At 40.6% G+C, this 25,611-nt stretch overlaps 2 protein-coding genes across 2 annotated transcripts in view; one reads left to right on the top strand and one right to left on the bottom strand.

The window, feature by feature from the left end:
- The window catches only part of IGFBP7 (insulin like growth factor binding protein 7), a 67,821-nt gene extending 56,417 nt beyond the window's left edge, over positions 1-11,404 (top strand). The window contains exons 2-5 of the mRNA XM_001491171.6: positions 1,961-2,070; positions 9,268-9,384; positions 9,985-10,111; positions 11,139-11,404. Of these exons, the coding sequence (XP_001491221.3) occupies positions 1,961-2,070; positions 9,268-9,384; positions 9,985-10,111; positions 11,139-11,158 (374 nt within the window). The 3' untranslated portion in view covers positions 11,159-11,404. The remainder of the gene's footprint in view (positions 1-1,960; positions 2,071-9,267; positions 9,385-9,984; positions 10,112-11,138) is intronic.
- The window catches only part of POLR2B (RNA polymerase II subunit B), a 44,827-nt gene continuing 30,537 nt past the window's right edge, over positions 11,322-25,611 (bottom strand). The window contains exons 18-26 of the mRNA XM_070263748.1: positions 19,913-20,009; positions 18,812-18,906; positions 17,516-17,766; positions 17,346-17,435; positions 16,988-17,095; positions 16,158-16,271; positions 15,581-15,741; positions 12,082-12,277; positions 11,322-11,584 (exon numbers count right to left, since the gene is read on the bottom strand). Of these exons, the coding sequence (XP_070119849.1) occupies positions 11,495-11,584; positions 12,082-12,277; positions 15,581-15,741; positions 16,158-16,271; positions 16,988-17,095; positions 17,346-17,435; positions 17,516-17,766; positions 18,812-18,906; positions 19,913-20,009 (1,202 nt within the window). The 3' untranslated portion in view covers positions 11,322-11,494. The remainder of the gene's footprint in view (positions 11,585-12,081; positions 12,278-15,580; positions 15,742-16,157; positions 16,272-16,987; positions 17,096-17,345; positions 17,436-17,515; positions 17,767-18,811; positions 18,907-19,912; positions 20,010-25,611) is intronic.

A 25,611-nucleotide genomic window follows, 5' to 3' on the forward strand; every position in this document is an offset into this window, starting at 1 on the left:
TGCAGTTAGACATTTTATTAGGGCTGGAAAACCCAAGGGAGTGAAGAGCTGAAATTGAGAGGGAATAATTCATTCGTTCATTCTAGAAATGGTGTTGAGCATTGACTACAGGCTGGGTTTGGTTCTGGAATAGTGTACTGTCACAAAGCGGGGCTGGGCAGGCTCTTAGCTCTACTCCCCTCGTCTGGGCACTGTCCCTGGTCTCTCTCTCTGAAAGCCCTGAATGCCTGAAACCCAGCATTCAGAATTAGCAGAGGTGAAATTCTAATTACCACCCACTAAAAGTAGGTGTGTGTGACTCTTCTACTGCCGATGTTGGGGGGCTGTCCCCTCAACAGAAAGGAGCAGTAAGCAACCCAGCTCTTTCCATCTCTGTTGGCTTCTAAAGTGTTGAGTTTCAGAGCTGGACCAGCGATCATCTAGTGGGTTTACTTGCATGAGTCTGGGTAATGTGTAAAGAGTTGAATATCTTATGTGGGTGTTGGTCAGCCCTCAGGTGGTTAGAGCAGGGATCAGCGCTGCTGTAAAGGGCCAAACTGTAAGTGTTTTAGGCCATGCAGTCTCAGCCACAACTGCATGACTCGGTGTGGCTGTGTTCTGATAAAACTTTATTTTATGGACACTGAAATGTGAACCTCTTATAATTATCACATCATGAAATATCCTTATTTTGGGACTGGCCCGGTGGCACAGCGGTTAAGTGCTCACGTTCCGCTTCGGCGACCCGGGGTTCTCCAGTTCCGATCCCGGGTGCAGACGTGGCACCGCTTGGCAAGCCATGCTGTGGTAGGCGTCCCACATGTAAAGTAGAGGAAGATGGGCACGGATGTTAGCTCAGGGCCGGTCTTCCTCAGCAAAAAGAGGAGGATTGGCAGTAGATGTTAGCTCAGGGCTAATCTTCCTCAAAAAAAAAAAAAAAATGCCGAGACCTCTCACAAGCCATGCAAAAACAAGTGGCAGGCCAGATTTGGCCCATGAGCCAGAGTTTGCCAAACCTGGGACCTCTTTGGTAACAAAAAGGCACACCATTGATGTTGGTTCTAAGTAAGGACATTTGTAATGGACAGAGATGATAGAGAAGGCCTAGGGATGTGATCCAGAATTGGGGGGACAGCAAGGTGGCACTCTAGGCTCTCCCTGGGTGGTGCCATACCTAGTGATGCTGTTCAGCAGTGCCTTGACAGGGGCCCCCACTTGCCAGTGCCCCGTGGCGGGGACCTGGACACTGAGAACCCTGGGACAGAGCCCTCTCCTGGGAGCCCTAGTCACTGCTAGACCTGTCCCTGCTTCTCTTGCACCCACTGCCTCCCGCAGCCTGTGCTGGGAGAAGGACCCTTCCACCGTCTTCCTTGACACCCACGCCACTTCTGTTCAAGGTGTCTCCTTCCAGTCTCGCCGGGCACAGAGCACTCCACATTTCTCTATTCGATGAAAGTGACCATCCCTGCCTTTTCAGCATCAACTTGTCAATCTTAGATACTAAGATGCTGGAGGCAGGAACGGCTGTCTTTTCTGGGGGCTCCACACGTTTTCAAATATCTTCTTAGACTTTTTTTTCATAACACAAGGAGTGGTTGCTTGCTCCCCGCCCCCCCGTACAAGTACAGGCAAACAAAAAAAAAAAATGTTAATCATTTTGGAACTAAAATTTCACTGTATTAATTGGAAAGTCCTAGATAATGCAAAACAGCTGGTAAATTAAAACTCATTTAATTAAAAGCATGATTTGAGAGAGAAGAAAATTTTGTAAACAATAATTTGTTTTCCTAGTTGCTTTTATTTGTTTATCTAGCTGTGTGTATTCCCAAAGCATAGCTCACCACTATGCTGGTGGCAGGGGGAAGCCAGTCTGGTTTTTGAAATTTGCTTCAGACACGATCAAGTATTTACTCCCTAGCATGCTGATGAATGTTCAAGTCTGTTTAAAAAGTTGCATTTGGCTTTGTGCCCTCTCTTGTAGGTCCTTCCATCGTGACACCCCCCAAGGACATCTGGAATGTCACTGGCGCCCAGGTGTACTTGAGCTGTGAGGTCATCGGAATCCCAACCCCTGTCCTCATCTGGAACAAGGTCAGTGGCACAGATTTCGGGAAGACATCCTGGACTGACAGGCTCCTCTCACTGCACAAGGATGGTAATAACCAAACATCCTCAGCCTGCTCTGTGGCCTGCTGCTCCTCAAAGGCGAAGCCTGCGGCAGTCTTCCAGACAACTCCTCAGCATCTGTGGACCGATTTTACTGACCTCGGATAGTCCCTGCCCTGCTTTTTGTTAGCAGTGGCTGAGCAGGGAGCCTCAGGATCTGGAAGGACTATAATGCTGAACACTCAAACCCACCCTCTGAGTGTGTGTGTCTGGGGTGTGGGGGGCAGTGCATGTGTGTACGTGTGTGCACACATATGTGTGTGCATATGGGAGCGTGTGGGTGCATGCATATATGAGTGAGCGTGTGTGCACATATGCGCACGTATGTGCACGTGTCTGTGTCCCCATTAGAGACTGTAGCATAGCATTTAAGAATGTGAGTTCCAGGGCCGGCCTCTTGGCCGAGTGGTTAAGCTCGTACACTCCACTTCAGCAGCCCAGGGTTTCGCTAGTTTGGATCCTGGGCGCGGACATGGCACTGCTCATTAGGCCATGTTGAGGTGGCGTCCCACGTGCCACAACTAGAAGGACCCACAACTAAAATATACAACTATGTACTGAGGGGATTTGGGGAGAAAAAGCAGGAAAAAAAAAAAAGAACGTGAGTTTGTTAGCCAGGTTGACTGAGTTCTCTCTAAGCCCAGGTTTCTTAGCCTCAGCACTAGTGACATTTTGAGCCAGATAATTCTTTGCTGGGGGGCTGCCCTGTGTGTTAGAAGATGTTTAACAGCATCGCTGGCCTCTGCACACTAGATGCCACTGGCACCCACCTCCCAGTTGTGAAAGTCAAAAATGTCTCCAGGCATTGATAAATATCCCCTGGGGGAAAATCACCCCGGATGGAGAACCAATGCTCTGAGCCTCAGTTTCCTCCCCTGTGTGATGAAAGTAGCATACCCTACTTGTAAAGATTACGTAAAGTGCACAACCAGAAGGACCTACCACTAGAATCTACAACTGTGTACTGGGGGCCTCTGGGGAGAAGAAGAGAAAAAAAAGAAGATTGGCAACAGATGTTAGCTTAGGTGCCAGTCACGGGAGTTTTCCTGTTTGAGCGGCATTGTCTTATAAACTCTCTTCGCATTGGAAGGACAACATATTCTCAGCATGTCTGTAGAAGAGAAAACACTCATTTGCCAGATCAAATAATACTTCACAATTATACCCCACATTATTTTACATTATTGCCCTTTTTATACATTTTGCCTTGTTTAAGCCTCACAACAATCCTGTGGAGTAAACATCATCAAACTCGTGCTAACAAAAAGGAAGTCTAGTTGAAGGAATAGGTGCCTCCAGACGCCCCTTTCCAGCTGGTTTCCTTCTCTCGCAAGCTGTTCGCTTGGTGTCTGACCAGAGGAGCAACTTCTGGAACTCCGGGAGTGATTTTGACTCCTGTAGTCAGAACTCTTTCTGTTGCAAGTTTAGAAACTCACTTCAGACTATCTTAGGCAAAAAAGAGAGAGAGAAGAGGGGGTGATTCCAGCCTCAAGGGCAGTGGATCCAAGTACACAGTGTGCTCAGGACTCTTGACTCTTTGCCCTCAGTGTGTTTTTTTCTCATTTTTTTCTTCCACCTCAGAAAGCTTCCTCCACACTGTGGGTGATAGTGGCTCTGGCAGCTCCACGCTCACATTAATATCACAACTTAAAGACCCCAGAGGAAAGAAAGGGCCTCCCCGCTCTCAGCTGCCTGTTGCCTGCCAACCTCTGGCTCCCCCCTGTGGCCAAAGGGTTGCAGCACCCCGGTGGGGCCATCTGCTGGGAGTGAAGTCGGGGCTGGGGGTGGGGATGGGCAGAGACAACAACACTGCTACAACTATCTTTTCCAGCTGAAACTTCTGTGAAAGGAAGCAGTGAAATTTCTCCCCAATAAAGTATTTTTTTAAAGTGGGGGCGGGTAGCAGTGAAGAGGAAAAACGCAGCTGGCGGCTGTGTCCCTCTGGCCTTCACGGCAAAGCTGCTGAAGCTCCTCATTGCTTGTTTGGAGGCTGCTGGCTTGTCCAGGGGGTGGAGAGGTGGAGGGACAACTCCTCCAAAGAGTATCCACAAAAAGCTCTGTTGCAGTTCTCCAGGGATCACTCAGTGAGAAGCCAGCTGACCCGAGTGTCCGGGGACATGTGACTTTACTGACCATCTCAGCGGAGAATCATTTCTTCAGTGCTTGCTCTGCCCCACCCCCACTAAAGTACACACTTACTAGGGGAAAAAACCTGCCTGCGAATCTTTTCCTTTAAGCTTTTGAGATTGTGTAGGGCAGATCCCAGAGGCTTCCCAGAGGGTTCGTCCACGAGGGGTGGGGAGGAGGCATGGGAAGGGAAGGGAAGGAGTCAGGGAGAGGGAGAGAGAAACAGAAAGAAACGATTTTCTACAGACTTGCCAGAAAAGGCAAAAACCTGACTGCCGGCTTCTGCTGATTTTCCTCTACCTTATAATGTCATCTGCCAAATGCATGTCCTAAAGCAGTGTTTCTCAAATGGCAGACCATGACCCATCAGCGAGTCCTGAGTTTAATGGAGGGGTCACAACCAGCATTTTCATTAAAAATAGAAAAGAGGGGCTGAGGGACTGGCTGGTCGTGTAGTGGTTAAGTTCATGCACTCCACTTTGGCTGCCCGGGGTTCACTGGTTCAGATCCCTGGCACGGACCTACACCACTCATCAAGCCATGTTGTGGCAGCAACCCACAAATAAAGTAGAGGAAGATTGGCACAGATGTTAGCTCAGGGACAATATTCCTCAAGCAAAAAGAGGAAGATTGGCAACAGGTGTTAGCTCAGGGCCAATCTTCCTCACCAAAAAAAAAAATAGGCCAGCCTACATCAAAAATCCCAAAAGTACAGGGTTCAGACAGCTTCCAGATTGGGTGAACACACCCATACCAGGAGGGTGATGCACCCCAACTCTGAGGGGACAGAAGCTCTTGTGCTCTGGACCCCCCAGACCTCACCCTGTATATCTCTTCATCTGGCTGTTCATCTGTATCCTTTATCACATCCTTTAGTAAACTGATAATCATAAGTAAGTGTTTTTTGAGTTCTGTGAGCTGCTCTAGCAAATTAATCAAACCTGAAGAGGGAGTCATTAGAACCTCTAGTCTGTAGCCAGTTGGTCAGAAACATAGTTGATAACCTGGGCTTATGGGGCTGGCCCCGTGGCCAAGTAGTTAAGTTTGTGCGCTCCACTGCGGCAGCCTGGGGTTTCACTGGTTCGGATCCTGGGCGCAGACATGGCACCGCTCATCAGGCCATGCTGAAGTGGCATCCCCCATAAGACTACCAGACACACTCACAGCTAGAATCTACAACTTTGTACTGGGGGGCTTTGGGGAGAAGAAGAAGAAAACAAAAGATTGGCCACAGATGTTAGCTCAGGTGCCAATCTTAAAAAAAAAAAAAAAAAAAACCATGGGCTTGTGCATGGCGTCTGAAGTGGGGGTGGGGAGAGCAGTCTTATGGGACTGAGCCCTGCCTATGAGCTCTGACGCTATCTCTGGGTAGGTAGTGTCAGAATTGAGCTAAATTGTAGGTGTCAGAGCTGGTGTCAGAGATTGCTTATTGTGGGGAAACATCCCCTCGCCCCAACATATGGTGGCCAGAAGCGTCAGAAATGAAGTGTTCTCTGAAGATGAAGGAGACACTCTGTAGGAAAGAACCAGTTCTTCCTCACATAGAAAGGAAAAAACTGAGTTTTTTCCATTACACTGACCTAAATAATTAAACAGGCCATTTGGTTTTTCTCTCCTCTGCTTGTCACCAAACTGTTAAGAATGCAGACATATTGAAGATAACACGTGTTCAAGTCCAATTTAAGCTTTTGGATATAAACGAGTATTAGAATCTCACTTGTTAAACTGAGGTTCAAAGAAGGTAGCATGTCCTTCTTACTCAAGGACTTTTAGCAATAGCAGAACTAATAGGACAAGCCTTGTCTCCGAGACCCTTCAGGCTGCAGTGACACTTCTGATGGTGACACAACCTGGTGAGGGGTTTGAACTTTCCTTACTAGTGGTTATCGAGCCGATGTTAACAGGTCCCATGCTTTTGCAGCAAACCGCTAGCCTATAAAGAGTCGAAGGGTGATATTTTGAAATGGGGACATGGACAGAAATAGCCATATTTCGATGTTTTGAGACTGAGAGGCTCTCTATTCACTTCCTTTCCTGCCTGAACATTCTTCAGATTTGGGCTTTCATGACCTCTAAGACTATTCTCTTTTTTAAATTAAAAATAATTAAGTAGGGGCCAGCCCAGTGGTGCAGGAGTTAAGTTTGCACGTTCTACTTCGGCGGCCCAGGCTTCGCAGGTTCAGATCCTGGATGCAGACCTATGCACCGCTTGTCAAGCCATGCTGTGGCAGGTGTCCCACATACAAAATAGAGGAGGATTGGCAGCAGATGTTAGCTCAGGGCCAATCTTCCTCAAAAAAAAAAAGAAAGAAAAAGAAAAAAATAGTTAAGTAATAATGGTAAGGAAATACTATCCAAAGACATATAAAGAGTGAGCTCATAATCTCCCCCCACCTCCGTCTGCTCCCTGAAGTAGCCATTGTGAACTGCCCTGGTTTGTGTCTTTCTATAGCCTTGTTCCTGCCCAAACATATACAAACCCATATCCCCAGTATGCAGGGAGCGGTGGGAGTATAGTGTGCATATTACTCGGAAACTTGCTTTCCTCAGTAAATACTTGATGGGCATTCCTCCAGGGCTGCTTCTCAATAACTACATAATATTCCAAGTATGGATGTACCATAATTATTAAACCACTCCCATATTGCTTCCAATTTTTCATCCCCTTAAACAATGCTACCTGAAACTTCAGAGTACACATATCTTATATACAAGTGCGTTTTTTCCCTATGGGATAGATTCCCCCAAAAGTTACATGACTAGGTCAAAAGATTTAATTTTAGTTTGGGTAGACATTGTCAGATTACTTTCTGAATGGATTCAAGCCGTTCATACTCTTCCCAGCAGTGGCCACCGTTTCCCTGCATCCTCACCAGCACTGAATATTACCCCTCTGTTTAGGTTTTGTTAATATGATGGGCAAAAGTATCATCTCATTATTGCTTTCATTTCCTTGACTATGTTGAAAATATTTTCATATTTGCATTTTCTCTTATATGGATTGCTATGCAATATCCTTTACCAATTTTTCTATTGGGTTGTTTCTTTTCATTATCAGTCTGTGGCTCTTTGTATATTAGAGATATTGACCCTTTCTCACGTATTACAAATTTTTTCCTTGACAATCATTTTGTCTTTTATTTCTTTGAGTGGCTGGGGATCTGCAGGGTTGAACAAACACGTATTTTATTTCATCATAAAACTCTTCTGAAACTTCACCAAAAAGGCACAACAAATATGTTCTGTGCTGCATAAATGTCCTTGAAAGGTTCCCTGAGCTTCAGTGAACCCGTGAAATGCAGTATTAACCTGTAGGAATCAGACTCACCCATCCCACTTCTGTAATCATTGGCACTTTTCTTTTTTTGGTTGACTATCTGCAATAGCAGGATTCAGAAAGACTTTGTTGCAGCTAAAATACAACCAGAGGGGCCGGCCCCGTGGCATAGCGGTTAAGTTTGTGTGCTCGGCTTCGGTGGCCCAGGGTTCGCTGGTTCAAATCCCAGGTGCAGACCTATGCACTGCTTCTCAAGCGATGCTGTGGTAGGGGTCCCACATATAAAATAGAGGGAGATGGGCACAGATGTTAGCTCAGGGCCAACCTTCCTCAGCAAAGAGGAGGATTGGTGGTGGATGTTAGCTCTGGGCTAATCTTCCTCAAAAAAAACAAATAATGAAGATTCAGTGTTTCTATGCTGTAGTGCTTTTCTGCTTTGGTCACACACAGAACACTTAAAGGATTCTGAAAGTCAGTAAACAAAGACCAGAGACATATTGCTTTAGCTGTTGAATCGAATTACTACTTAGACCATTGTTAAAAAGTATTTTTAAATAAGTGTTTCAAAATCTGCACCAGCATAAACCATTTCGGCCAGCAACTTGGGAAACAAGGGAAAAGATGCCTATTGATTTATCCATTTTGTCTTTATAGCATTCATATGAAGATAACACTAAGATACCTGGTTTTCTCTCACTAATAGTGGCAATGTGGGGAAATCCCAGAAAAAAAAGCAAACAAATAAACAAATACCAAGCATTCCAAACCAGTAATGTTAGATATTTTTTATAGAGTAGGAGTTGGCCTAGAATCCCACGTGGTTCGCAGAGTCCCAGCCCTGGTGTCTCTGAGAAAATAAAGGGTGAGTTTGACACTGAGATGAGAGCTTGGTAACAGCATACAGTGGGAGTGAGGCCACGTGTGGGAGAAGCAACATTGATGTAGAGTGTCAAAAGAAATTTATATACTATGATCTGGGTTTTCTTAACTCAAGATTTCTTAATTATAAAGGAAAATGAAAAGGAAACTATTTGAGACTGTAAATCCTTTTTTTCTAATTACAAAGGTAATATCAATAAACATCAGCTTAGCTCTTAAAGGAAGCCTGGGAAAGAATAAACAAACATTGCTTTGTGTATTTTTTTTTTTAACCCATCATTAAACGTATCTGACAGTTTTTGCTCTCAGGTCTGTCATAATGATTTAATGAACCCTCAGCCCTCAGAAAAAAAGTAATGGTTTTGGCTTTGGACTCAACCTATTATTTTCACCATTGATGAAGTTGTTGCAGCAAGAGCCCCCAGACTTGGACTCCTATGCAAGGTCCCAAGCATCAAACCTAGCACTGAGTGACACAGTTTGTCAGAGTCCAACATGGCATGGCAGGCAGGAAAAGGCCTGGCACTGAGAAGCAGAATTTACAAAGGCATGTGTGAATGATGGTAGCCAGTGGCAGGAGAGTATGACAATGTGTATTTCTCGAGCATCCAGAAAAATGTCAGTTTAAAATATATAAGCTTAGAGAAAAACTGATAGGAAAAAATAAAAGAAAATCTATATTTTATGTTAAGTATTCAGGAAAGGGTAATATGGAAATTGCCAGGTGTAATCCAAACAGAAAGTCTGATGTACGCCCTGTGCAATTCTTGGAACGTGGCTACTTCCAAGTTGATGATTCAGTGCAGAAAACTCAAGACTATTTCCTTTTATTTTTGCAGGTAAAAAGGGGTCACTATGGAGTTCAAAGGACAGAACTCTTGCCTGGTGACCGGGACAACCTGGCCATTCAAACCCGGGGTGGCCCTGAAAAGCATGAAGTAACTGGCTGGGTGCTGGTGAGTACCAAGAGCTGGCAAGGATTTCGTTCTTAGGATTAGACATAGCAGACCTGGCAGAGGTGCCTGAGGGACTTCCAGGCTGAAGGACCGTGCCCTCTGCACCTCTCTGGAACAGCCCTACCACAGGGCCGCTGCTCCTCTCTCAGAGGGAACTAAAGAGACTATTGAGTATTGCGGAAACCACCAGTGAATAAATGAGTTTTTTTCCTAAGAGTTCAAAGCAAAATCCTCACAAGGAACTAAATGACCCAAGCATTATTTCAATTAATTATTAGTATTTTATTTTACTTGACCTTGGATACTTATGGAGTACTTAGATCATATACCTTATCAAGGTCTCCCTCAAACCAGTATGTGCACCTGTCCAATGTGATTAAAAGTTGTCAGTGACATTTCCTGAGAGTATCAATCCTCCTGGCAGACTAAATACGGTAGCTCTGTGAATCTCCTAGTACCGGACATTCACTATTCCTAGCAGTATCTCTGCTATCAATCCCCTGGTCATCTTAGGAAACTTAGGAAATAATGACCTAATTGAAGCCACTGGAAAAAGAGAAGCCTGCCATAGAGGAACTAAACATCCTTTTTCTTTCACAGGTATCTCCTCTCAGTAAGGAAGATGCTGGAGAGTATGAGTGCCATGCCTCCAATTCCCAAGGGCAGGCTTCAGCATCAGCAAAAATTACAGTGGTTGATGCCTTACATGAAATACCAGTGAAAAAAGGTAGGCAACAAATCTCACAACCATTTAAAAACGACTAGTGCTTTTGTTTAATAAAGAACAGAACCAAGTACGAAGGTATAAGATGTAGCTCTTAATGAAATTCTCTGTTAGGAATCCACAAGGGCATTAAGTATGCCATCAAGATGTAGAGCACGTGGTGGATGGAATGCTATTATTGTGACTTGGAGGCTTTCCCCTTATCTTACCTGGAAGAGTCAAACTCAAACCTGACTGAAATGGCTTATATTTCCCCTAACTTTCTATCTACGTAGCATTTTTCTTTGGTCTTGTGTCTATTGTATTAAATCCCCATTTAAAAGGAAATGATTGTAGGCGATTCTGGTCCTTCACTTTGAGCTTTTATAAGAAAAAGCCACGATGTGAGTCTATTGGCAAGTACCCAGCTCTGTTCCGCCTCCATCCACTTCACTGTCAAAAGCTTCCTCTAAGCACCGATCTTGACGGCGTCAGAGCGATGCTACTTTACATTTATATAGTTCTATTAGACTGATGTCTGAATTGGCTTTTCCTTAAGCCAAAAATAAGAGCAAAATTTATTGTCAGCATTTGTCACACCACTGCACTGTGCAGATCTCTCAGCTGTGGATTGAAAGGAAGAAATATCAAGTAAAGATGTGTTTGGTCAGATTCTCTTCGGCAGGATGTGTAAAGCCAGGTGATGAAACAAACAGAGCAGTAGCTCAGAGACAAGGCATGTAGCTGAGTCTCAGCTCTGCCACTAATTGTTCCTCCACTTCAAATTCTGAAGGAAGGCTCCTCAGTCTCTCCGTGAAACGTGCTCTTTATAAGGTCCATCTCTCACACATGGACCAGTACAACAAAATCGCCTCCCACGTGTAAAATCATACAGCTCAGATTCCCGAGAGCATTCCACCATGTCGTCTGTACAGTTCCATCCCCACAGTGAGCGTCTTATTTGGAAATATTGAACTACCCTGAAAATTAGAAATCCACCACATCTATATATGTAACTAATTTTTATCTATCTTTTTCTTTTTTTAAACAGGTGAAGGTGCCGAGCTATAAACCTGGAGAATATATTCGTCTGCATAGCTAAAAGTAGTCATGAATAACTACAACCCCTGTTCTTGCCTAATAACCAGCTTCTTTTCATCCAATCCATTAACACTTTACTTAGAGTCACTGGTTTCACATAGTGAAATACACAATAAAGATAATACATCACAACTATCTACAAAAATTTATTGTCTATTTACAGAAGAAAAGCATGTGTATCATTAAACGAAACAAATAAAATGCTTTTTCTCACAATGCAGTACATATTTGTTATATTTTTAAAAGCCGTATCATAGAAACAAGACACAAACGATATTCACAAGTATCTTGAGACTCTTCTAAGAGTTAAACGCTCATCATTCGAGGTGCAATACTCATAGACATAAGTTCTTGAAACAAGAGTTTGCACGCATAAGGCATTCGCACCAAAGAAATCTGGGGGGAAAAAAAAGGAAAAACGTAATTAGCAAAGCTGTATGGAAGTGACCTCACTTCCCTACCCCAGAAAAAGGTACAGACTTGGGACCACAGATGACGACTAAATGAACAGACTGGTAGACTGGTAACACTCATCCTGCTGCCTTAGCTTAGGGGGTGGGGGAGTCTAACTAACAGGTTTTGGTATTTCACCCTTTCTGCTAGACATGGTGCATATTATTCACCCTTCTCAATTAAAAGGTTTTAAACTCATTGTTTAAAATTCCTTATACATGGCCTTATTATTTCCAGAAGATGAATCAAATTTATATATTATATATTTAGAAAAATCAAATTTATATATTTTCCTCATTTAAAACTAGGACTCTTACAGAGACATGCTATCAAAGTTGTGCAAATGTCAATCTTTTCCACCACAGTAAATCTGGCTGATGATCAGACCAACATGGTTATATCCTAAACAAATAGCAACTGCCAATAATGTCTATACACACCTGGGTTTTATTTCGGCAACCCCTGCACTCGTACGTATGGGTCCTTGTGTTAGCAATCGCCATTATTCCACAAAGATTGCAAACGTGAACCTGATATGGATCTGATGCCTCAAACAATCTTTCCCTTAAAAACTGGGCTGCTCCATGGGCAATCTGACAATCTCGTTCCATTTCTCCAAAACGCAGGCCACCATCACTGTTAAGGGGAAAACAACATATTATTTTGTTCAGTCATGCATCACTTAACAACAGGGATATGTTCTGAGAAACACATCATTAGGTGATTTCATCGTTGTACACACATCATCGAGTGCACTTACACAAACCTAGATGGTGTAGCCTACTACACACCTAGGCTATATAGTACTAATCTTATGGGACCACCATCGTATATACGGTTTGTCGACTGAAACGTGATTATACAGCACATGACTATGCTTATTTTCTATTATCAACACCACTTCAACTAATGGCAAAGGTAAAGAATGACAGTAAAGAACTAGATGCTAACTTTTATACCCTAGCATTCTCTCTACAGGGTGGGGAGGGAGAAGTCTACCAACTATTTGATGTGCATTAGAAGGTCCCCAAGAAGAGTAAACACAGTAGATTCTCAAGTTTGGATATAATTTTCCTCATAAAATACAATAAAGTACAGAGTAATCATGCTATCATTTAATTTACTAGAATTCAACTCTATAGTCAAAAGAGAATAATTAAAAACCTCAACCTAAAAAAAAAGCAGCTTCTCTGTGAATGAGTCTCCCAGGCAATAAAGCCTGAAATGACAAATGCATGTTGGCAAAAGTAACAGAAAGAACAGGTGAATGATCACAGGTTTCCCAAGCGTGGAAGTGAAATGAAATGCACTGTTCAGATGGCCAGGCAGGTGGATGCTGATGGCTTCCTTAACATTCTTAATACATAAAATCAATGAGCTTCTACTGATATTACTAAAACACAAATGACTGGTCAACTCTGATGGATGCTAGACAACCAATTCATCATTTTGAAAACTAGTAAATAAAGGGAAAGAATCAAGCACTGACAAGACTTTACTATGTGAACTATGTCACCAAGCAACCAGTTGAGGAAACAAAGTTTCCCTCCATAAAAGTATCCCAGCTAAGAAACGAAGGAATGATGCAATTAGAATCTCATCAGTTTGCAATCCCTATGTAATTAAGGGCTTTAGGTGAAGATCATTAATAGCTGCTAAAATCATAAAAGTGAAACAACCAGATATTGGAAGTAAACGATACCGCCTAAGAAGTACTACTGCAAAAGAACACAAACCCTTCCTCAAGGCTCTAGGTCTAACTAGCTATTTACAAGAAAAACAGGAACGCACACCCCAGCCACGCAATCAGAAAAATCCAGACTGTGAGAAACCCCCCAGGACAAACAGTCCAGTTTCTTCAACAAATAAACTGCAAGGAAAAAAAAGTTGGAGGGCAACTTACAGATTTAAAAAAAAAAAAAAGACACATCAATCAATTGCAAAGCATGGACCTTGTTTGTATCCTGATTAAAACTAACCTTTTTAAAAATCATGCAATCATCAGGAAAATCTCAACACTGGATATTTAAAAATATTAAGAAGGTACTATGGTTATTATTTTTTTTAATGTTCTAATCTTGTAAAACAGAGGTTCTCAAAGTGTGGTCTGTGGACTCCGTAAGGGTGAAAACAAAAAATAGTAATACTAACAACACATTTCCTTCTTTCACTGTGTTGATTTTGCACTAATGTTCACAAAAATAACTGAATAAAACTGCTGGTACCTGAACACAAATCAAGGCAGTGAAACCAACCTTTACTAGCAGTCATACTCTCCACTGCCAGTGAAGAGGGAAAGGGGGGGAATGCCAGTTTTACCTAAGAATGTCTTTAATGAAGCAGTAAAAATGATTAGTTTTATTAAACCCTGTCCCGAGTACACATCTTTTTAATATTCTATGACAAAATGGGAAGTTCTCATAAAGCACTTCTGCTGTATACTGAGGATGGTTGTCTTGAAGAAAAGCACTTGCACGGTTCTGAAATAGTCACTTTTACCCTGGACTATCTTTTTCACTTGAAAAAAAGAGCTGATCCAAGCTGCATTAATTCACCAACATTAACACCAGCTATGATAATTCAAACTTAGATATTCGGCAGACTTTTTTTTTAAATGAAGACAAGGAAACTTCAAGGAAAATAATTTTAAGTATTTGTTGAAAATGATTAAAAATTGAGTTTTTAATCAAAAGTCAGGATTTTTAAAACATCAATCCAACACCATGGGCTTGATAACTTCCCAATACTTAAAAAGACTTTTCTGATGACATCGGTGGGGCTATTCACAAACGCGATGTGTTTTTTTTTTTGGTACAATGAAATGTGTTGACATTTAAAAATCTGCATAACTCAGTGAACCAATATTTTCCAAATAACCAATTATGATGCTACAAAATTATGCATGTGTAAAAGATAGATTCAAAGTACAACTCAGGCCAATGGATTTAAATATGAATATCTGATATGGTTTCAGATTCTACATCACAACTAACCTTTAAGAAAGTACAACTTGTCCTCTTGGTGTAACATCAAAAAAGAATATCCACAATCATCTGAAAAGGTTATTAAAATATTCCTCCCTTTTCCAACAGCTTATCTGTGTGAGGTCAGATTTTCCTCATATACTTAAATATAAAAAATAAAATACTGCAATGGAATGAATGAGAAGCAGACACAAGAACCCAGCTGTCTCTAGTAATCCAGGTTATTAAAAATAACAGTTTGCAAGGGCTGGCCCAGTGGCAGAGTGGTTAAGTTCACACACTCCACTTTGGCAGCCCAAGGTTCATGGGTTCAGATCCTGGGCGCCACTCATCAAGCCATGCTCTGGTGGCATCCCACATAAAAAATAGAGGAAGATAAGCATGGATGCTCAGGGCCAATCTTCCTCATGCAAAAAGAGGAAGACTGGCAACAGATGTTAGCTCAGGGCCAATCTTCCTCACCAAAAAAAATGATTTGCAAAAAGGTAACCAATGTCACTCATCACTAAATTTATTTGGAAAATATTTTTTCATTAAAATTCATGTTATTTATGTTAATGTGTAATGAGTTTATTAGTGTTATTTTTAATAAATTAATAAATATTTTAAATCTCAATTTTAATTTCTAACATGATAAACATCAATAGACAAAACTCAACATAAAAAAAAGCTCTTTGTGGTCCTGGAATCAAGAATTTGAGAACTACTCTTTTATACATATATGCTGCAATATTTAAAGAAGAAATTACCTGATATCTGGGCTTTGCTTAAAAATAATCAGGGATTGATAGGGAGATGGATATAACAAAAATTGGCTGTGTGTTGATGATTATTGAAGTGAGGCGACAGACACATGGGGGTTTCATTATACCATTATCTCTATTTTTGTATGTGTTTGACATTCTTCATTAAAAAAGGCTAATTAACAACAATGATAATAATGCAGCTCTCTTACCGAGATCTACCCTCCATGGGCTGTCTGTTAAGGATCTGGATAGGCCCCCTAGCACGAGAATGAATCTTATCATCCACCATATGCTTCAAACGCTGGTAATAAGTGGGGCCAATAAAAATTTGTGATGTGATTTTTCGACCAGTGAACCCATTGTACAGGACCTGAAACAGACAGATTTTGAAGCATACACTTAAAAAAATTAAACAAGTTCAAAGAATGTATGTGCACATACTGTATGATTCCATCTTTAGAAAACTCAAAACAGACAAAACTAATCTATACTGTTAGAAGTCACGCGAGTGGTTACCTTGGGGTAGGGGTGGGAAGGCAGTGACTGGAAGGGGACACAAGAGGGGGCCTCTAGGCATAAAGGGTTCTGACAATTTTCTTTTCGAGATCTAGGTGCCAGTTACAGAGATGTGTTCACTTTGTGAAAACTCATCAAGCTGTACATTTATGATTTGTACACATATCTGATGTATTATACTTAAGAAAAGGTTTAATTTTTTAAGAATGAAACTACACACATACAAAAAAGAATAAACGTAACAAATTACTAACGTAAGAGCAAACATACCTCATTTCCTCTGAGATGGTAACCATAATCTGATAAAAGATTAGAAATCTTTTGCACATTAACAGCATCATTAAATGGAGTGGCATCACCAATTTCACCCTTGTTAGCTGATACCTTTAAAAAAAAAGTAGTCTTTTAAAGGCCTGCTTCCTTCTGTCTCCCCTTAGAAATCTATGACAAAAAATATATATATTTTTTATATCAATTAAAAAAACTTTCTAGAAAAGGGAAGATTTTTCATTAAGGTTCATTTCATTAATACATTACATATTTATAATAATCTAATTTACCTAAAAAGAAAAACTCAATTATAAGCCTTCAAATAGGAAGACATCCATGGGATGAGATACAAAGAAAAAGAAAAGATGCCCTAATATTTCCTATGGCTCAAGGAAAAGGACATTTTAATGCCCTAAAACTAAGCCATTCATGTGTTAGGCTACAGCCATTCTACCTTAACAAGATACTTAAAAACAGAAAATCTCCACTGAGAGATGCACACATAGCTAATAATACAGCTATAAAATAAGTTCACACTGAACTAACCACCAATGAATTAACTCTTCATCTATAGAGAAGAACGAGTCAAAAGGACAACCATATATGTATGCAGAGGTTGGATGCAATAAATTTTATAAAAATTCTGAATTAGCCATAACTTTGCAAATTTTTGCAAAAAGAAAAGGTATAATCATAACCAATTGAAAAGCAGGAAAATTAAGTATCATATGAGTTTTTTCCAAAGTATCCTGCCTCAAATATGAGAAATCACCTGTCATTCTGGAAGAAATATCAGTTTGAAACCTCTGTTTTTAAAGCAAATCTCTTACCTTCCCTTGAAGACACTCAATCAAGTGACCAATAGTCATACGAGAGGGGATGGCGTGGGGATTAATGATGATATCAGGGGTGATACCTTCACAGGTGAAAGGCATATCCTATAAAGGAATTTTTTAAAAGAGACTTAAACAAACTTATATCTCTTAGCTATGGAACTAGAACTGACCCCCCCATCTGAACTTTTCCATGATCTAAATTCTGTGCAACATCGTATGTTCATATATTTAAAACTAAAATTAAAAGTCAAGCCTCCACTACCTTTGAGTTCTTAAGTTAAAGCAAATTTTGATTTAATAAAATGTTCAACAAAACTTTGGGTCAGGGGTGAGAGAGATAAAAGATACGTACCTCCTGTCTATACTGAATACCACAAGTACCCTTTTGACCATGTCGGCTAGCAAATTTGTCTCCAATCTGTGGAATTCTAACAGAGCGCACCTGAATTCATATAAAAACAGGTTAGTTAAATTAATCTGGTTTACTTTCTATAAATAGCGATATAACAAAGCTATACTTACCCTGATTTTACAAAATTTATATCCTTCCTGGTTGAGAGTTACCATAACCTGATCCACAATGCCAGTCTCACTAGTTCTGAGAAAAGTACTACAGTCTCTCTTGGTATAGCGCCTATTGGTGCTCTCCAATTCATCTTCATTTTCAGGCAAGGTGACTGTTTTGCCTATAATAACATCATCTCCTGATACACGAACCCCAGGAGCTATCAAACCATCATCATCCAGCTTGTCATAGATGGCATGCCTCATACCTGCAAGGAAACAAACGTGGAATTTTCTGAAATGGTACTATCATAGAGAAAAGTATTTAAAATGTCACATAATCCCCCAAAAAAGATTAAAAACCGAAACCATAAATCATAAATCAGTTCCAAGTCATAGAGAAGTTCACATGAATCTCTAATACCACAAACCATGTGTAGTGATAATATAATGCCCTTATTTCAAATATTAAAGACTATTCTGAACTCTAAAAAAACACTGGACTGAACATTGGAAAATAAGATTCTCCATTTGCTGGGCAACTTTCGCTAAGCTTGTTGTCATCTTCTGATCTCTATATTACATGAGAAAGAATATCTATGCCCTCTACACATATGCTCCCACAGAAACTTTGAATTTCATCTTATGTAATCCTAACTCCACTGAATATCAATTCACTATCTCACAGAACCACCCACAGGAAATGAGTAATAGGAAGATGCCTAAGGAAACAAAACACATTTTACTTCACCCAATACTATCAGAAGTCAGAATTGTAGCTGAGATACCCTATTTTCCCTGGGACATCCCATCCACCTCACTGTATATATAGTTTTTAAGTGTCTGTGAAAATAACAAGTAGAAGAAAATAAGGTTGAGCTTTCTAGAAGAAACAAAAAATGCTAGGTATCCTCTCATTATTTATTTGTTAAATGTATACAAATATTGTGGCTAGACAAATATTATGGTCACACCACAATCTGAAGAGGGGAAGGAGCTCCCAAGCAAATTCATAAACTAAGGGAGAGAACACAGTACAAGTAAGAATGGGGCTGAGGTGTATTCCATGAAATTACATGACCTCTCTGATTTCCTAAATAATCTCCTCAGTGCAGGACCCACTAGGACAGAAGGACTATAGCAAGCACAGTCCTAGGTGAAAGACTAGGCAAACACATATTTTCTTAAATATGAGCTCTAAAAATGACATGAAAATATACTCCTACATGGCAAAAAAAAAAAAACGGGGGGAACCCAGAAAAATTATGGTAAGTTAACTTTGAATTCCATAATTTAAATGTCAGTATCACTTACCCTGGCATGTTTCACGTGTAGGCTTCTCAAAAACTTCTTCTTGATCAAATCCTTTTTTAGACTCCTGCTCTTTGTATGATCGATAGAAAACAGACCTAAAAACACATGGTTCTAAAGGTAACTTCTATTTGCCTTTAATAATAGGGCTTAGAACATACCAATAATTTTGACTGAATTGATATTTGGGAGACAATTTAAACCATGAATCTGGGACATGGGTTAACTTTATTAAGGGTCAAAGTTAAGTCCTAAATGTTATTACATGGGCCACACATGTAGCATTTGACCCATAACATAACACAGCTAGAATTCTATGTGAGAACAGGAAGGACCTAACATCACTGACTCCAACTTCCCACCCAAAGCAAGAAGCCTTCCACAATGACCCTGAGAGATGGTCACCTAGGATCCACTCCAATATTTCTAGTGAGAAGCCTGTGATACTAAGTTATAATGTCCATCCTCTGCTCCTAGTGCTATTCTAAGAAACTAGACAGAAAAAAATCCCTCCTCTTCTAAATTCCCAGTTTTTTAACCAATCTTCATATGCCATGGATTTGAGATTAACGATTATCAAAAAATAATCAAATTGAAGTATAAGAGAAAAAAGACTGAAAAGAAAACACACTACAATTTTAACAGCAGTTATTTATCGGCCCTAGGATCATAGCTTTATTTTTATTTCTTCTTAAGATGTTTCTAAATTATCTAAATGCAAACATATATTTGCTTACCAAAAATGGGGCTCAAAATATTGGCATCTGAAAATCCTGAGATACAAGAAGCAGTGTCTTCAGTTTTTCCTGACCATCAACCAGGGCTCTCTGGAAGGGCACTGATTTCCCACACTAACCTCTATGCAGACATCCATACAACAGCATGTGCCTGCCAGATACCCACAAAGCTTCGCGAATGCAGACAAAAGATTATACACCTTAACAGAAAATTTTCTCTATTGTCAGATCAAAATTTCTTCCAGCCTACCCTTCAAAACCACCAAAAAGTTTAGATACATACAAGTTAGTTATTTTTAAAGAACTTTTTTGATTAAATAATTAATATTTCCACTCTGTGTTTTGACAACTTTTATAAATAGCTGACCTGAAAAAGCCTCGGTCTACAGCTGAGCGATTCATGATAACAGAGTCTTCTTGATTATACCCCGTGTACGATGCAATGGCCACAATTGAGTTGATACCTGTAACACATTCAAGAGCATACATCAAAGCATCATCTGGGAAACAAAGAAAAACTGTTCCTTTTTATTTAATCATATTTGCCACAGATGTTTTTCACCATGGTAACCATCAAAGTCTACTCCTCCTGGAATAGTGATCTGTGAGGCAACTACTCTGATACCTTAATGATTAATATATGCAAATCTTAAGAGTAGTCATTCCTTGGGGCGGGCCTGGTGGCGCAGCAGTTAAGTGCGCACATTCCGCTTCGGTGGCCCAGCGTTCGCCGGTTCCGATCCCAGGTTCGGACAAGGCACAGCTTGATAAGCCATGCTGTGGTAGGCATCCCACATATAAAGTAGAGGAAGCTGGGCACGGATGTTAGCTCAGGGCCAGTCTTCCTCAGCAAAAGGAGGAGGATTGGCAGCAGTTAGCTCAGGGCTAATCTTCCTCAAAGAAAAAAACAGTAGTCATTCCCAATGTATCCATTCTTATCATCAGTGATTATATATACAAGTCACTCGTATTTATGAAGTGCCTCCCTAAACCAAGTTTCACGATTCTCACAGCAACCCTATGCCATAAACAAGTATTGTTATTTTTATTATGAGAAAGAGCTAATTAAATAAATTATTCATGATCCCAAAGTTAATAAGCAACAGGCTCGAGCCCCAGCTCCTTGTCTCCTGATTTCTGGTTTTAGGTTTGAACCTGGTACTACTCTGCTGTTCCTCTTCCCAGCCCTGTTCTGTTCCTAGACCCTCCCGATGCCACCAAAACAGTGGTATTATCTTTCCCACTACAACCTTATTCTTAGCTGCAGCTGCCAAAACTACTTTTGATGAGACTGTAAAGAAAGTAACAAGTATTAAAGTAAGAAAAAAACTTGAAAACACACTATAAACTAGTAGACTGCAATATAAGAAATGATTGTTCATTGTAACCTATCATTAACTCAATAAAAATTAAAAGAAAAAAGAAATGATTATTCAATGCGAGTGGGGTTTCAATGAACATAATTCACATATATGTGAATCATCAGATTTTCTAGAAAAGAAAATACACTCAACTCTAAAGCTATTCTATTTAAAGATTTTATTTTTCCTTTTTCTCCCCAAAGTCCCCCAGTACATAGCTGTATTTTTTTTTTTCAGTTGTGGGTCCTTCTAGTTGTGGCATGTGAGGTGCCACCTCAGCATGGCTTGATGAGTGGTGCCATGTCCGTGCCGAGGATCCGAACTGGCGAAACCCTGGGATGCCAAAGTGGAGCACAAGAACTTAACCACTCGACCACAGGGCCAGCCCCTAAAGCTATAATTAACATAATATCTTGATTTAAATATTTCAAATGTGGAGTAAAAACTGTGACTACAGAATACAAAAGAACCAAAATCTGGATGACTGAATGTTTTGGTTATCTCAATAAACAGTGTCTATTTGCTTCCTTAAAGCTAAATTCAATTTCCAAAATACAACCCTCCCTTCCATCTCATTCATTTACTCCTTTATGTGTACAGCAGGGGGGCAAGGGTTTTAACAGGCGGAGTGCAGGTTAGGGGTGATGATGATGCTGGTCTGGGTTGGGGACACTGAAGATACACTCCTTTAAGTCTTCAATTCCAAGTAATTCCCAACCCAAGGTAGGAACAGATGTGGAGAAAGAGATACACGCAAAGGGCAGGCCCTCCTCCCTGACAACTATATTTGCTCCTTAAAAGCTCTGGCTTCTGTACCACGAAAAGCTTTCCGCTGGCTATTTAAAACACACTGGCAAGGTAGCTGATTCCAGAGTATGTTTTTAACTTGAATTCATTCATAACATTTTAAAAAGTAAATTCACACAAAAGCTTAGACTTCAAACTTTTCATGAAAAATCAGATCTGGCATCACCGTGTTTGCATATACACATCACACCCATAGCTGAAGCTGAACAGGCCTAACCCCAGGTAAACATCTCTCCAACTCACCAACTGCTCACCAATCCTGCCTAACTCGGCAGGAATCTGAGACTACAAGCCCTGTTTAACAGATAACACTGAACACTTCGGGCTAAATATAACCCCAACTGCTCTCTAAGAAGAAGGATCATAATAACAAGTGGGCATTTGTTCTTCTGAGCACCTTGATGGCTTTCTGTATTTAAATTTGGAGCAGAAAAAGCTAAAATGTTCTGCTTGAAGAGGAAGGGGAGTGTGAAATTCTCCAAGGGAAGGGCAGTGTTAGGGAAGCTGAGCCCTTCCTGGGAAAGGCCAGAGATAAAGCTCCCGGTGGCAGGCAGCCAAGAAGGGTCTTCAGAGACCTGAAAAATCAAAGAGTCACTCCTCAGGTGTGCAATGAAAACTCCTCTTGAAATCTAAATGACTTCCTCTAAGAAACCTTTAGTAACATCCATATTGGTCACCACCCTTTTGTGTGGATTCTTTGGGAGAACTTAAGAATTTTAAGTTTCACAAACGATCAAGAAGCATAATGCAGAGAAAGTATATAAATATAAAGACACAGGATCCTGAAGGCAGGGGAGACCTGAAAAGACTCGAGAATTTGCAGAGTCTTGAGAGAGATGATGCGATCTTATTACTGGGGAAGCCAGCAGTAGGACATACGTGACATCTCTGATGCATGGAACAGGCAAGACTTCCCTAGCACGTCCTCATGTTTTGGGAGAGCACTGCCTATTATCCCCCTTCTTCTCCAGGCAGCACTGCCTTTTAGGTGGTCAGCTGTCTTGGCCCTTGTCAAGACAAGGACTTTCCTGCCTCTCATACGAAAATCCCTGGATCGTCCATATGTGCTACATCTACCACAGTCCAGGAGGCAACCCCCTCCACTCTACAACCTTTATCCAAGGTATGTGGACAAGTCTGAGATCAGCTAAATTTAGCTAAAAACAGTAAACTTCTGAATTATATTTCTAAAATTTTCTTCTTAACTTAAAAGCGCCAAATCAAGAAGCAATGTAGTGAGGCCGGCCCTGTGACCGAGTGGTTAAGTTCACGCGCCTCGCTCTGGCAGCCCAGGGTTTCACCAGATCCTAGGCGCGCAGTAGCACTGCTCATCAATCCATACTGAGGCAGCGTCCCACAGAGCAGAGCCAGAAGGACCTACAACTAGAATATACAACTATGCACTGTCGGGGCTTTAGGGAGAAGAAGAAAAAGAAAAAAAAAGAAGATTGGCAACAGATGTTAACTCAGGTGCCAATCTTTAAAAAAAAAAAAAAAAGAAAAGCAATGTAGTGAAGAGGAAAGAGCGCAAGAAAGGGAGATGGGGGTGAAAGGCCTACATATGGTCAAAAGGAAAAAGACCAGAACTTAAATTCTGGATTTATATTTCTTAAGTTGTGTGACTTTGGGCAAATAACCTTTCTGACTCTGTCTCTACACTGATAAAACAGATGATACAAACATCACTATTACTAATCAGCTAACATTTATTCTTCCCTTACTAAGTGCTAGGCACTAAGCCATGAGTTTTAAATGGATTTAACCATGTAATCATCATAAAAGGTTTGTGAGGTGGGTACTATTATTATTCTCATTTTACAAGTGAAGAAACATCACAAAGCTTTTATGATGCTTAGAAATTACATGCGTAAAGTGCCTTGGATGGTGTTTCACACAAACTGCTCAATAAGTATTAGTAACTATGTTAAAAATATCTGTGAGTTCAAGGACTATGCGAAGTCTAGGATTACAACCCACCTGTGAGGCAAGTCCAAACCCTTCCTGCCACTTTGTCCTCACCCACTTTAAGTCTCAGCTCAGCACTGAGGAGGCTCTAAGTCCCCTGACCCACTCTGAGTTACGGCAAACTTTTGTCATAAGGATCTTTGCTTCCAGATGTCAACCAGGGTAACAGTACTCCATAGAAACAGGAATGATACTAATCAAAGACATTCCTTAAGATAACCTGATCAATCCCTTCCCTTGGTTAGGGCTCAGAATTTGGCCTATGCAGCTGGCGTGTTAGGCAGGGCCAGGGGCAATAATTCAGCCAGGATGGTCAGGAGACAGCTTACATCAATAGATTGAGCAAATAAGTAAATATATTGTGGACAATGAGAGCCAGGTTTCTCACTGTCAGAGAACAGAGTTCCAAAACAAACAAAAAATTTTGTTCTAAATAAAGTTCTAAAATAAACTATGGTGTTCGATTGGGGTAGAAAACACTGGTGTGAATTCATAGTTCTTTAATATACACAGATATAAAAATGGATAAAGGTATGTTTGTGGTTCTATGCCTACACTATTTTCCTAGCTCTGTCAGCTGAGAGCACCTAGAAACTATGACATTCTAATAGCAAGGAGCACATCTAGCACTCGGACTTTGGTTTCTACATACTATCCTTCACTAAAAGGAGAAATGGCTGACTCCAGATTTAGGAGAAGGAAAGCTCAAGATGAGGCAAAATATAAGGAAGTGCTTAAAGAATGATGAGCACCTATCAGGAGTCATCTTGAAGGTGCTCCCACTGGAAAATCTGGGACAATTTCAGCATCAAAATGGAAAGAATGATGTAATTAGTAAATCACCTTAAGGCAACAATCATCGTGCTACACTAACGGCTGAAGGTTTGACAAGGAAGAAGATATTTACATCATCTCAAAGTATCTCCTCACAAAAGACTCATTACTTACTAATAAGTACAAAATACTTAAAATTAACAAAAAGTGGAGAAACCTGACAGATACCATCTTAATCATATGACAAAAGTTAAAATCACTAATAATGGGACAAGTAGACAGCATGTGGCTACTGATAAGGCACTGAGAAGGCTGCAACACTTCTATGCTAGTCCTGACAAAAATTCATCGCCTGAATATAATCATGGGAAAACAAGTCAAACCCAAATTGAGAGACAATGTACAAAGTAACTTGCCTGGACTCTTCAAAAATGTCCAGGCCATGAGAGACAAGGAAAGACTAAGGAACTGTTTCAGATTAAGGAGACTAAATAAAGAGACATGCAACTAAATGCAAGCCACAATCCTGGATTAGATCCTACATGTATAAAGGATATTATTAGGACAACTGGCAAAATTTGAATTGGGGACTCCTAACTAGATGGGTATCAATGATAACCTCCTGATTTTGATGGTTGTACTGTGCAGAATGTCCTTGTTTTTAGGAAACATACATTGAAGAACTAAAGAGTGATGTGGCTTCATGTCTGCAACTTATTCTCAAATGGCGTGGGGTGAAAGAGAAAGGGAAAGAATAAGGAAAATGTGGTAAAATGTGAACTAGGAAATCTGGATGAAAAGTACATAGGAGTTCTTTGCACTAGGCTTACAACTTTTCTCTAAGTTTGAAATTCTCTCAAAATAAAGTTTTGAAATAGATAAGATGATTAAGGCACGAGACAATAAGAGAACTGAAAGGGATGTAGTCCCCACCAACCACGCCCTCACCACTTCACATCAGCACCAAAGGAACATGTGATTTCAAATCCAATCCTTCACCTATATTTCTTCTCTTCTCTAGCCACAAAGCAACTATTATCTAAATTTTGAAGAAAACACAACACTGCAAGCACAGCCCAACGATATGAGCATGTTGTCCACAAATAGCAGATTTTGTTTTTCTGGACAAGAGTAACCCCTTGTGGAGGACTTTGAAAAT

This window comes from Equus caballus, chromosome 3 (assembly GCF_041296265.1).
Source record: "Equus caballus isolate H_3958 breed thoroughbred chromosome 3, TB-T2T, whole genome shotgun sequence".
NCBI classification, from domain to species: Eukaryota; Metazoa; Chordata; class Mammalia; order Perissodactyla; family Equidae; genus Equus; species Equus caballus.